Raw genomic sequence first — 13795 nt, 5'->3', positions numbered from 1 at the left:
CGTAAATAGAAATATTAAAAAAGGTAGGAAGATTTTTCTGTTTAGCAAAAGTGACAAAAAGCAGATTTCAGAGTACCTGAAGGCTCAACACAAAAGTTTTGTCTCTAGTACAGATAGTGTTGAGGATCAGTGGACAAAGTTCAAAACCATCGTACAATATGTGTTAGATGAGTATGTGCCAAGCAAGATCGTAAGAGATGGACAGGAGCCACCGTGGTACAACAACCGAGTTAGAAAACTGCTGCGGAAGCAAAGGGAACTTCACAGCAAACATAAACATAGCCAAAGCCTTGCAGACAAACAAAAATTACACGAAGCGAAATGTAGTGTGAGGAGGGCTATGCGAGAGGCGTTCAATGAATTCGAAAGTAAAGTTCTATGTACAGATTTGGCAGATAATCCTAAGAAATTTTGGTCTTATGTCAAAGCGGTAGGTGGATCAAAACAAAATGTCCAGACACTCTGTGACCAAAATGGTACTGAAACAGAGGATGACAGACTAAAGGCCGAAATACTAAATGTCTTTTTCCAAAGCTGTTTCACAGAGGGGGACTGCACTGTAGTTCCTTCTCTAGATTGTTGTACAGATGACAAAATGGTAGATATCGAAATAGACGACAGAGGGATAGAGAAACAACTAAAATCGCTCAAAAGAGGAAAGGCCGCTGGACCTGAAGGGATACCAGTTCGATTTTACACAGAGTACGCGAAGGTACTTGCCCCCCTTCTTGCAGCGGTGTACCGTAGGTCTCTAGAAGAGCATAGCGTTCCAAAGGATTGGAAAAGGGCACAGAGCATCCCCGTTTTCAAGAAGGGACGTCGAACAGATGTGCAGAACTATAGACCTATATCTCTAATGTTGATCAGTTGTAGAATTTTGGAACACGTATTATGTTAGTATAATGACTTTTCTGGAGACTAGAAATCTACTCTGTAGGAATCAGCACGGGTTTCGAAACAGACGGTCGTGTGAAACCTAGCTCGCGCTATTCGTCCACGAGACTCAGAGGGCTATAGACACGGGTTCACAGGTTGATGCCGTGTTTCTTGACTTCCGCAAGGCGTTCGATACAGTTCCCCACAGTCATTTAATGAACAAGGTAAGAGCGTATGAACTATCAGACCAAATGTGTGATTGGATTGAAGAGTTCCTAGATAACAGAACGCAGCATGTCATTCTCAATGGAGAGAAGTCTTTCGAAGTAAGAGTGATTTCAGGTGTGCCGCAGGGGAGTGTTGTAGGACCATTGCTATTCACAATAGACATAAATGACCTTGTGGATGACATCGGAAGTTCACTGAGGCTTTTTGCAGATGATGCTGTGGTATATTGAGAGGTTGTAACAATGGAAAATTGTACTGAAATGCAGGAGGATCTGCAATAAATTGACGCATGGTGCAGGGAATGGCACTTGAATCTCAATGTAGACAAGTGTAATGTGCTGTGAATACAAAGAAAGAAAGATCCTTTATCATTTAGCTACAATATAGCAGGTCAGCAACTGGAAGCAGTTAATTCCATAAATTATCTGGGAGTATGCATTAGGAGTGATTTAATATGGAATGATCATATAAAGTTGATCGTTGGTAAAGCAGATGCCAGACTGAGATTCATTGGAAGAATCCTAAGGAAATGCAATCTGAAAACAAAGGAAGTAGGTTACAGTACACTTGTTCGCCCACTGCTTGAATACTGCTCAGCAGTGTGGGATCCGTACCAGATAGGGCTGACAGAAGAGATAGAGAAGATCCAACGAAGATCAGCGCGCTTCGTTACAGGATCATTTAGTAATTGCGAAAGTGTTATGGAGATGATAGATAAACTCCAGTGGAAGACTCTGCAGAAGAGACGCTCAGTAGCTCGGTACGGGCTTTTGTTGAAGTTTCGAGAACATACCTTCACCGAAGAGTCAAGCAGTATATTGCTCCCTTCTACGTATATCTCGCGAAGAGACCACGAGGATAAAATCAGAGAGATTAGAGCCCACACAGAAGCATACCGACAATCCTTCTTTCCAGAAACAATACGAGACTGGAATAGAAGGGAGAACCGATAGAGATACTCAGGGTACCCTCCGCCACACACCGTCAGGTGGCTTGCGGAGTATGGATGTAGATGTAGATGTAGTACTCGTGTGGATGATGATGATGATGATGATGATGACTATGAACTTGGGTAACAACATCTATGACACAGATGATGATAGTGATACATGTTGATAAGTGTTAAACCCGAATATTTGTATTTTGTAAATCAATCAGTACCCTATTGATGCAATACTGTATCCTGTTATAACAATAAATGTATGTTATATTGAGTATGTACTCTGAGCATTATCATTTTATTCTACTGTAAGTGAGAAGTAAAGGGGTCTAAGTGCGTATTGCCGATTCTTTGTATGTATTAACTATAAACCGGATGTTCTTCTTATTTATTATTATTGGTAATAAAAGGCTAAGGACCTGATTATTCATCTGAAATGTTCAAAATGGTGTGTTCTAAAAACTGTGGTTGGCTTTCTTACTCATCAGAAAAATGGGCCGAGATATGACACTTCAGAAAATGTGTCCTACTTTACATTAACACACAATCTTACAACATACTAAAGCTTCATACAGCAAAAATTTTAGTTATCCAATACGAGCAATTGGGATGTGCATAGCAACATATGAAGTAAAATGTTTTCCAGTATCTGCTGTTGAGCTGAGTGAGAAAGTTGGATATGATACTACTACTACTAAGCATTATTTAGTGTATGTCATAAGATACCTTATAAAACATAAATATGGAAGAACTCAGGGGCTATTTTCTCATCAATGTACACTTTGTAATGCAAGGCATGAAAAACAGCACTTTTTTTTATAGTTGCTCTAATTTTGACAATCCCTAAATTGTCCATATGAATCTGTCCTCAGTTTACAATGCACTTTTTGAACACTAAAGTATCTTTACAACTTGTCCTTCTGATTATTCAAATTGATCAGAATGCACTCAATAGCAAAAACTTGACTGGGAGGGAACCTATATTTCTATAAGTTCAAGAAACACAAATAACTGGTCCTTTTCAAGATCCAAAATGGCGATAACTTCATGAAATATTGAAAGACTGTCTACAGAGAAAGAAATTTTACTATTACATAAGTGAAAACAAAATTCATGGGACATTTTGGCATTGCAAGAATCTCACAGAGGGGTACAGACTGAAGACCAAAAACTGAAGGGGTCAAGATAGTACTAGAATGCCCTAATGAACAAAATGATAACCACTATCTTTGTAAGAACAGATATAAAGGTTAAGGCTAAAAGTATCACGGACACAAAGAACACTGAAATTTTAACAACTGAGGTGCAATCGCGTACTATTATGTCAGTCTACAAACTACCTAATATTGATTTTTACCTTGCACAAGCCAAATAATTTTCATAACCAAACCATGAAGACTGCATTAGGAGATTTAAACTATCAGTGTGTAAACTGGCGATACAGCTTGGTTGATAAAAATGGGGAAAAACTAGAAAGTTGGACAGAGAGAGAGAGACTAAAACTTAATTCTGACCCCAAACTTAGACCACCATCTAACAGCGGCAGATGGCAGAGATGATACAATCCTGATAATATCTCCATTACTGAGTACATTGTACACCCGTCACAAAAAGAGTAGAAGAATCCACCCCCAGGATGCAACAATGTCTCCAGAATGAGATTTTCACTCTGCAGCGGAGTGTGCACTGATATGAAACTTCCTGGCAGATTAAAACTGTGTGCCGGACCGACACTCAAACTCAGGACCTTTGCCTTTTGTGGGCAAGTGCTCTACCATCTCAGCTACCCAAGATTCTTAACATTGTCTCATCTCTTGTACTGTTTCTGGAGTTGTCAGAGTATGTACCTTCCAAATGCAACTATCATAGCAAGTACAACGCAGATTCTTTCTCAGTACATAGAACTGAAGCAGGAGAAGAACTACTCTGAAACATAGCTGAACAAAGAAGGCAAAGATGGGCTAAATTACTATCTGATCTGAGTACATAACAGAACAGTCGAACAGCATGGAAACTAATAAAATTTCTTAGCATGACCCTAGAAGTCTGCTGCTGAGCACAAACGCTAATCCGAACCAGACTGCTCACGATCTGCTACTGAACAGAAAGACAAGACAGAAGGCGACTAGACTGAATCTCGAGCAAAGCATAGGAAGAGGGAGTGAATCTCTAGACACTCCAATCTTACCTGAAGAACTGGGAAGAGCAGTACTAACTGGGAGGGCAAAAAAACAGCAGGTCCTGATAAAATACAAGCTGAACAAATAAAGCAGTTTGGTCCAAAAAGTAAAGACTGGCTAGTGAGGATGATGAACAGATATTTGGAAAACTGTGGAGGAACGCACATGTAGTATCATTACAACGCCTGGCAAAGAGCAGATTGAGCCAAATAATTCTATCCTGTTTCCTTCACCTGCCACCTATACAAGCTATCTGAAAGGATGAATCTGTCAAGAATAGCAACCAAAATTGATACAAAACTTATCCCTGAACAAGCTGGTTTTAGAGCAGGGAAATCATGTAGTCAAATACTAAATCTGATGTAACACACAGAAGATAGTTTTGAAAAGAAATTAATAACTGCTGCTGTCTTAGCTGACCTCTCTGTTGCATATGACACAGTAAACCAGTGATGACTCTTCATGGAGGTCTATGAAATAACATAGGACACCTGACTGACTTACATGCTATGAGAGATGCTGCAGAATAGAAGATTTTATGTAACTCTGCAATGGAAGAAATGTAGGTGGAAAAACCAAGGGAGTGTTCTTTCCTCTATTCTGTGCAATTTATACACAAATTACCAGCCACACCAGCCAGAAATTCAAGGGTTCATACACTCCTGGAAATGGAAAAAAGAACACATTGACACCGGTGTGTCAGACCCACCATACTTGCTCCGGACACTGCGAGAGGGCTGTACAAGCAATGATCACACGCACGGCACAGCGGACACACCAGGAACCGCGGTGTTGGCCGTCGAATGGCGCTAGCTGCGCAGCATTTGTGCACCGCCGCCGTCAGTGTCAGCCAGTTTGCCGTGGCATACGGAGCTCCATCGCAGTCTTTAACACTGGTAGCATGCCGCGACAGCGTGGACGTGAACCGTATGTGCAGTTGAGGGACTTTGAGCGAGGGCGTATAGTGGGCATGCGGGAGGCCGGGTGGACGTACCGCCGAATTGCTCAACACGTGGGGCGTGAGGTCTCCACAGTACATCGATGTTGTCGCCAGTGGTCGGCGGAAGGTGCACGTGCCCGTCGACCTGGGACCGGACCGCAGCGACGCACGGATGCACGCCAAGACCGTAGGATCCTACGCAGTGCCGTAGGGGACCGCACCGCCACTTCCCAGCGAATTAGGGACACTGTTGCTCCTGGGGTATCGGCGAGGACCATTCGCAACCGTCTCCATGAAGCTGGGCTACGTTCCCGCACACCGTTAGGCCGTCTTCCGCTCACGCCCCAACATCGTGCAGCCCGCCTCCAGTGGTGTCGCGACAGGCATGAATGGAGGGACGAATGGAGACGTGTCGTCTTCAGCGATGAGAGTCGCTTCTGCCTTGGTGCCAATGATGGTCGTATGCGTGTTTGGCGCGTGCAGGTGAGCGCCACAATCAGGACTGCATACGACCGAGGCACACAGGGCCAACACCCGGCATCATGGTGTGGGGAGCGATCTCCTACACTGGCCGTACACCACTGGTGATCGTCGAGGGGACACTGAATAGTGCACGGTACATCCAAACCGTCATCGAACCCATCGTTCTACCATTCCTAGACCGGCAAGGGAACTTGCTGTTCCAACAGGACAATGCACGTCCGCATGTATCCCGTGCCACCCAACGTGCTCTAGAAGGTGTAAGTCAACTACCCTGGCCAGCAAGATCTCCGGATCCGTCCCCCATTGAGCATGCTTGGGACTGGATGAAGCGTCGTCTCACGCGGTCTGCACGTCCAGCACGAACGCTGGTCCAACTGAGGCGCCAGGTGGAAATGGCATGGCAAGCCGTTCCACAGGACTACATCCAGCATCTCTACGATCGTCTCCATGGGAGAATAGCAGCCTGCATTGCTGCGAAAGGTGGATATACACTGTACTAGTGCCGACATTGTGCATGCTCTGTTGCCTGTGTCTATGTGCCTGTGGTTCTGTCAGTGTGATCATGTGATGTATCTGACCCCAGGAATGTGTCAATAAAGTTTCCCCTTCCTGGGACAATGAATTCACGGTGTTCTTATTTCAATTTCCAGGAGTGTATATGCAGACTATATCTCTATGCTATATCTATATCTATATGCTATCACTCCTCAATAACAAACATTTGAAGAGGTTGAAAGAAAACTGGTATAGGCTTCGAAAACCTTGGGGAAAAACTATTAGGAAAATCATCTGTAACCTAATCAAGTAATAACTCGAATAAGCACATTTCACCTGTGTAATAGAGAAGCCAGGAGACAGCTGGAAACAGAATGGAGAGGGATTAGACTAAGTCACCGCTCCACCCCAAAATACTTGGGAGACAGCCTAAATCATACTATGTCATTTTAAAAAATCTGCATTGACTTTAATGGAAAAATATGTGTAACAATATTACATGTAAACTAACTTGGGATTCTCTGCAAAATACGAAACTGCATCCCAAAGAGGAAATCACATTTGGGCAACAACTGCAGTATAGTAGAATGGAGGGCATAGAATAAATGGGCACAAGTCACAAAAAAAGCAAACATGGTTAAATGGGACTACTCTGAAGATGAATAGTGTGAATGCAGAGAAACAAGACATTTGCACATTTCCTCATGTGCCCAAGGATTGAATTTGCTTGCACAGTAAAAGACGGACCTTTATGCAATGACAAGGCTATTAAACCTGCTATGTTTTGGAAGATGAGAGTTTAGATGTTCTTGTCCAGACATGGGAAGCAAAGTAAGTAGTCTATAAATTCAAGTGTATGCTCTGCAGAATATTTTACATTGATATGGCCACCATAAGAAACTCAATGATGATACACAGTTTTACATTCTCTGCTGAAAACACAGTCTCGTGCTGCAGAATGTATTTACTTCCAACTCAGTCAGATCACTAATCATTTCATAAATGCACTGAAACTGCAGATCAGTCAAAACTTCTAATAAAAATCTAGTTTCTCCTAGCCTTTAAGGCTTAAATTTACACTAAGCTCATCTTTTAACCTGCTCAGCAAACCTAATAATTCATTGATTTTAGAGTTTTCATTGGAATTAATATTATATTACACAAAATTTTAACAGCTTCCTTAGCAGTCGTCCTTAAGAAGTGCAGATATAAAGAGCAGTCAAAACTTCTAATAAAAATCTAGTTTCTCCTAGCCTTTAAGGCTTAAATTTACACTATCATCTTTTAACCTGCTCAGCAAACCTAATAATTCATTGATTTTAGAGTTTTCATTGGAATTAATATTATATTACACAAAATTTTAACAGCTTCCTTAGCAGTCATCCTTAAAGAAGTGCAGATATAAATTTCTGATTGCCTGGACAGTTTGGTTGGCATGCACACAGAGAGCAACTAATACCAAACCTGAAGAAGATAGCTATGGAAGCAGCTGAAACAGCACATATATCAATATTAACTTTCTGCAAACTTGAAAATTTATGTCACTGCTCTTAATTACATTTCTTCCACCTACCATTACCTTCATTCGATGCTTTTCTTTCATTTACCTCGTGTATGTTAGTGTGAGCAAATGTTAGACAACTTTAACTACTAATGAAATGACCTTGCTGCTCTCTGTACCTCAGCCCCCCCTCCCCCTCCCACCATCCCCTCTATTCCTCCAAATACATTTTTATTTTTTATTTAGTTCTCTTCGGAATTAAAATATATTCATCTCACTAGTGGATTGCTACCTATGGTTGTTAGCTACTGCATTCTATTACTTGGATTTTGTTCTGCTTTTAACACTCATATTATTCTCAGACTTCACATTTTTGTCACTTTCTACAACCTTCTGTGTAAATACTATTGTTCTGTATCCTGTTTTCTTTTTCAGCTTCTGACAAAGGCTTAACGTTTTCATTTAAAAATAATACTGTTAGGGTTTTAGTAATATGGTTACATAATTTTTATTTTTTAATTTTTTGTGCTGTACAACAGCAAATTTACATTTCTTCCACTTCTTTTATTAAAAAGATACATTTGATCTCTAGGGTTCTGTGTACAATCATGAAATACAATGAACACTGTAAGTATAACATAACTTCACACTATGTTTCTTCACACTGTAACACGGTATCAGCATCAGGTTCAGGTTCAGGTTCAGCATCTCCATCAGCAGGGTAGTGTGATGAGCTATCAACTTCATCTGACATCAGTTCTGTCTTCATGAAATTTGTTTCCATGGACGACAAGAAATTACTCTGATAAAACTCAGGCCAACTAATAAATTCCTTAAATAATGATAACAGTTCAGGTGGGTTTAAATCACCAAACTGGTCGAATATACTTCTACCCTTGATTATTAGGCGAGGCCCACAACCAGGAATCCATTGCCTACAGAAAAAGCATTTTTGATAGATGAGGGAAATATAAATAAAAAATAAAATAATAAAGTATTCATTTTCCACATTATACATACATTTATTTGTTGAATGAAAAAAATCTAGTGACCTAAAGTTATTGATTGACAAAATTTTTTAACAATTGCAACTTACTCGAGTTGTGGCACAATCCTGTTGCGGCGACTCATCATGTGTGTTCGTAAGAAGTACCAAAGGGGCTGCAGATGCTCCACTGGAACTACCTTTTCAAAGAAATCTTTGCGTGCCACTATTTTTACAAGGTACATGTATTCTTCCTCTGCTGCTTTGAACTGAAAGTTACATTTCATTTATATTCTTCTTGTGGCATTTTAAAATGTTTGCATAATTACATGGAAACATAAGTGAAAATTGAGTCAGTAAAAAAATCTAAGCTATACTTTTGTAGGAACACTAGAATAACATTTCAGTTGTTATTTAGAACTGTATTCTATACGCCATCATGTGGCAACACATCCGTGGCCAACCATTCTGTTCTGTTGTCTGCACCTACAGTAGCCAAGCTCAACTGTATTGGGAACAGAGCCATTCTATACGCCATCATGTGGCAACATATCCGTGGCCAACCACTCTGTTCTGTTGCCTGCACCATGAGTAGTCAAGCTCAACTGAATTGGGAACAGAGCCATTCTATACGCCATCATGTGGCAACATATCCGTGGCCAACCACTCTGTTCTGTTGCCTGCACCACGAGTAGTCAAGCTCAACTGTATTGGGAACAGAGCGCGTGAGCCACAAGGCATTGTTGAGGCTCGCTGATTGTTCAGTTACCTGGTGAAGCATGAGAATCTACAAGGCTCATTGCAACAGAGAAACAAACAGCACTGGGAATGACTGGCCACAAATGAGCAGATTTGTGTTTTGAATCATTTGACAATTGTGAAGATCTGACATGCTAGGAGGAGGATGTTCTTGATCCTCTGCAAAGTGAAATAGCTCTTAATACTTGTAAAATAATAGATGTAACATAGTAATGAGAAATACAATACTGAACATAGTACAAGTAATTTTTTACTGGCTTATACAATTCATCCTTTCCTTTTACCACTTCTTTCTAAGGAATTCGCCTTCCTAAGATCTTTTCTGAAACTTTATCTCAAATTTTGTAGCTAAGTTTTTATTGCACTTTAGACCACAGTTGAAATACTGTCAATAAATGTTTTATCTAGCTCTTCCTCTGTTTTATTTTTTTTTGTATTCTTGCTTTTGTAATGGTCCTGGGTCATTTACCACAATTACAACCTTTTGCAGTACAATTTTATAAGTTTTTTGATATGGTCACTCCTTCACCATACTGGAAGCAACTAGAACTTGCTGTCATGTGGAAATCACAGGAAAACTCAGAGACTTCCTGGTAGCGGCCTGGCCTGTTGCTGTAGAAATCCACATGTGTGCACCCAGCTGATGAGGCCAGATCAGCAGTTCTGATAATTGCAGCTGACGGCCTCAACGTCGAGGCTCCACTGACACAGAGGTAGGGACTGCAGCTGTTCTAGAATCCACTGGAAATATCTGTTCTCTGTTGCTAAAATCTGCTTGTATGTGACCAAGTAATGCAGCCGTACGGAGACAGTTCAGTACAAGACACTGAAGTGGTCAGAGAGTAAGCGACTAATAACTGTTTTGTTTTTCTTGATAGTGCTTTTCAGTTATCATACATTATTATTATTATGTCAGAAATACACACTGAACAGCAAAGCTCCTCCCAACACCCAATGATTAGAGAATGTGTGGAAGAGAAAAAAGAAGTTTCCTTGAAATTGGAGAAGGGAACTACACTCGTCTGAAGAAATCAGGAGATAGTATGACAGGAAAATTTTTTACACAGGTTATAGATCATTAAAGTAAATCTGTAGGTTTTGCAGGCTGTAGTGGCTACTGTAAGTTATTAGCTGTCCGCATTGGGAGTACCAGTACCCTTGTTACGACACTTTAATACCTGAAAAGCTTCTCCTAATAATAGCAACATTCCAGCATCAGCAAAATCCACTGTCCTGGACAAGTGCATAAGAATGTGTGCTACAAGTCTGTGGCCATTCAACATAGTTGCAGGGGAAGGCTTTCAAGATCTTGCACAGATACTGATAGAACTAGGAGCACAGTACCGTATTGCAAGTGGAAGAGATGTGCTTCTTCACACATCAACAATTTCTCACATTGTTAAAAGAACAGAAGATGAATACCATGTGGCTATGGTCCTCCTCATATTGCAGGATATAGAGAACGGGTGTATGCGCATGTACAGCGACATGTCAACAGACACATACACGAAAATGCATTATTTGACACTAACTTTGCATTCAGTCTTGCGATAGTTGCAGTGGAAAATTTACTCCCTTAGCACTGTTCTACACCACACTCGTAAGGACAAATGGTTGCGGGAATAGAGTCCTTTTAAGTTTCATTGGAAGCAACAAAAAAATGTTGCAACTTATTTAAAAAGTAGTGGCCATATGAAAAACTCACAGTTGCAGTTTTACCATAAAGCAGAATGTACGTCATACTAAAATCTATGTTTCTGCAGCACGAACAAAATGCTGAAGTTTTATGTGAATTCGGAAAAATACACTTTCAAAAGCTGGCATTACCAGGTGGCTGACAAATTCATTCAGTTTCTTGAAGAATTTCAAGAAGTACTGAGGCTATGAAAATTAACGGTGGTCCGACCCTGTAGTTATCGAGCGAGGTGGTGCAGTGGCTAGCACACTGGACTCGCATTCGGGAGGACAACGGTTCAATCCCGCATCTGGCCATCCTGATTTAGGTTTTTCGTGATTTCCCTAAATTGCTCCAGGCAAATGTCGGGATGGTTCCTTTGAAAGGGCATGGCCGACTTCCTTCCCTCATCCGATGAGACCGATGACCTCGCTCTTTGGTCTCTTCCCCCAAACAACCCAACCCCCAACCCTGTAGTTGGTTGTGCCGTATGTGTACTAACTACAGAAGCACTGGGCTGAGAATAAAGCAGACAGTGAGATGAGAACACACAAATATGAAAAATGGATATGTAACCACATTAAATTTAAATTTTTGGTCATATATTTTAAAAACCCGCAACAGGATAAGAGATTATATTTGAAGAAGACAGTGTGCCTCAATATTGTCAATTATTTTCAGGAAATAGCACTGCTGAAAGCATGGACTCTGAATTTCTTACGTGAAAAAATGGAAATAAAGCCTGTGCATTTGCTTGCATTATTTCTAGTACCACAGGCACATCACATGAAGCAACTCTCAGTAACAAAGAAAGAGGAAGTTCATGCGACACCCATGTTCCAAGTGTGGTGCACTTCAAGGTAAATGCAATGTTATGTAGGTTTGCTAAACAAATTTAAGTTTGATCATATAATAGTGAAAAGATGTACATTTGTGTGAACACTGCACCAAATTTATTAGCAGCTATGTCATATAACATTTTTTTTCCCTCCATGCAGGAATGTTGTATTAATTTCAGAATGTAATACAGAGGATGAAGCCTCACCATCAATGCCTTCCAAACTTGGAATGAGATGAGGAGGAAGAGGAAACTGTCGATGAAGTTCCCGTGTATCTATTAATGGGAAAACTAGATCAGGGACAGTCACTTCAGGAGAAGTGGAAATCAAGAGCAACAGCTTAACTTGGACCATTGCAAGAGGTACAAGAAGTTCTATGTAAACCTGTGTCTAGTGCTTCTAGTGAGAGGATATTTAGTAGAGCTGTGGTTGTTATTCACAATAGATGTAATAGAATAGCTATGGAAAATGTGAATGGCCTGCTTATGGTGCACTAAAGTAGCAATGTAAGTTTCACATTCATTTCCATAACACACTATTTTCACTATCATAAACCTCTAAGGTTAATGCCTTGTTTTGGGAATAAATTTCCAGGAGGCTGTTATAGCATTACGAGAAGAGGAATATTTCTTTATTTACTTGAAGAAGTAAGTTTTCAATAAAGTTTGTATGTATTTCTTGTCTGTAGTTTGTGCTCTTACACTATTTCAGCATTAAATTTTAACAAATATATTTGTACCCAAGAGATAATTTAGGGGCTGCTTCGTACAACTGCGGTGTCATATATATATTTTTGCAGATACCTAAGAGCAGCAGTTTCTAAACTTTTTCGACATGTGACACTGTTTCGCAAAAATCTGATATGTGCAAACTTACTGTAACATGCAAATAACTGAATTACAAGCAAATGGTTTAACAGCCATAATGCTTTTATAAGGTTTACATTTCAATTAGGGGCTTTTAATACAATGAGTAAGTTTAGTAGGCAATACTAAAGTATTTTACATATTTCTGTTGACCTACAAGTTTTCATTATGGAATTAACTGGCTCAATCCTTTCTTGGAATTTAATGAGAAGGATCTGCCTGCTTTGCAAGTTGAAGTTAGGAACTACAAAATTACTTTCAGCGAGAAGTTTGTTGTTTTATTTACTTTTAATACAACTGTAACATGGAAAAGTCTTTTTGCACGAATTTGTGGATGAAAAAGGTAACGAAGCTTTTACCACTTTATAACTTAAAAGTCACTGGAGATTTTGAGAAGCTGCTCATTTTAATTTACACTTAATGTGGATTCTAAAATTTTTGTTTCTTCCAAGAGATTGTGAATCCAATTGTTACTACTACACAGAACATGGAAATAGTCCCCTCATATGTTCTTTAATTGTAGTCTTGACATTTTTGTCTGATGACAGATGAATTTCTGTTAGGAAATCACGAAGAGTACCAAAGCACTAAATTTCATTGGAATTCAAACAGCTTTCCCAAATTGTAAGGTTTTTAATGAACAATTCAGTATGGTCTTGCACAGTACAAATATGTGCATTTGGTCCCTGCTGTAATAAATTTAAACTGTTGATTTTTAAGAAAATTGCTGCCAAATAAGCCACAATCTGAAACCAGACTGTGCCCTGGGAAAAGTGTAGCTAGTGAGAAAAAGATACACTTAATACAATATGAGAACAGTTCTGCCACAAAATAGCCACCTAATTTCCTTGTATATCAATAAAAAAATTCTAAATACTTGCCATTTCCTCACACAGTACTGCAAAATTCCGATAACTGGTAGAATGTCCTTAAAAAAAAAAATTACCTTCTTTCAATGCACAGTAAAGTACAGAGTTTTTTCACATGCATTTAACAATTTGTTGATTTACCAGTTACAAGCAATGGAG

At 39.9% G+C, this 13795-nt stretch overlaps 1 protein-coding gene across 2 annotated transcripts in view; it reads right to left on the bottom strand.

Moving 5' to 3' along the window:
• Positions 1-8144: 8144 nt before the first annotated feature.
• The window catches only part of LOC126248494 (dimethyladenosine transferase 2, mitochondrial), a 41879-nt gene continuing 36228 nt past the window's right edge, over positions 8145-13795 (bottom strand). For both annotated transcript variants that reach the window (XM_049949526.1, XM_049949525.1), the window contains 2 exons: positions 8740-8897; positions 8145-8578 (listed from right to left, as the gene is read on the bottom strand). In XM_049949526.1, the coding sequence (XP_049805483.1) occupies positions 8293-8578; positions 8740-8897 (444 nt within the window). In that variant the 3' untranslated portion in view covers positions 8145-8292. The remainder of the gene's footprint in view (positions 8579-8739; positions 8898-13795) is intronic.

This window comes from Schistocerca nitens, chromosome 3, assembly GCF_023898315.1.
Source record: "Schistocerca nitens isolate TAMUIC-IGC-003100 chromosome 3, iqSchNite1.1, whole genome shotgun sequence".
NCBI classification, from domain to species: Eukaryota; Metazoa; Arthropoda; class Insecta; order Orthoptera; family Acrididae; genus Schistocerca; species Schistocerca nitens.
The sequence above is the reverse complement of the archived record's forward strand: the minus strand, read 5'-3'. Positions and strand labels throughout refer to the sequence as shown.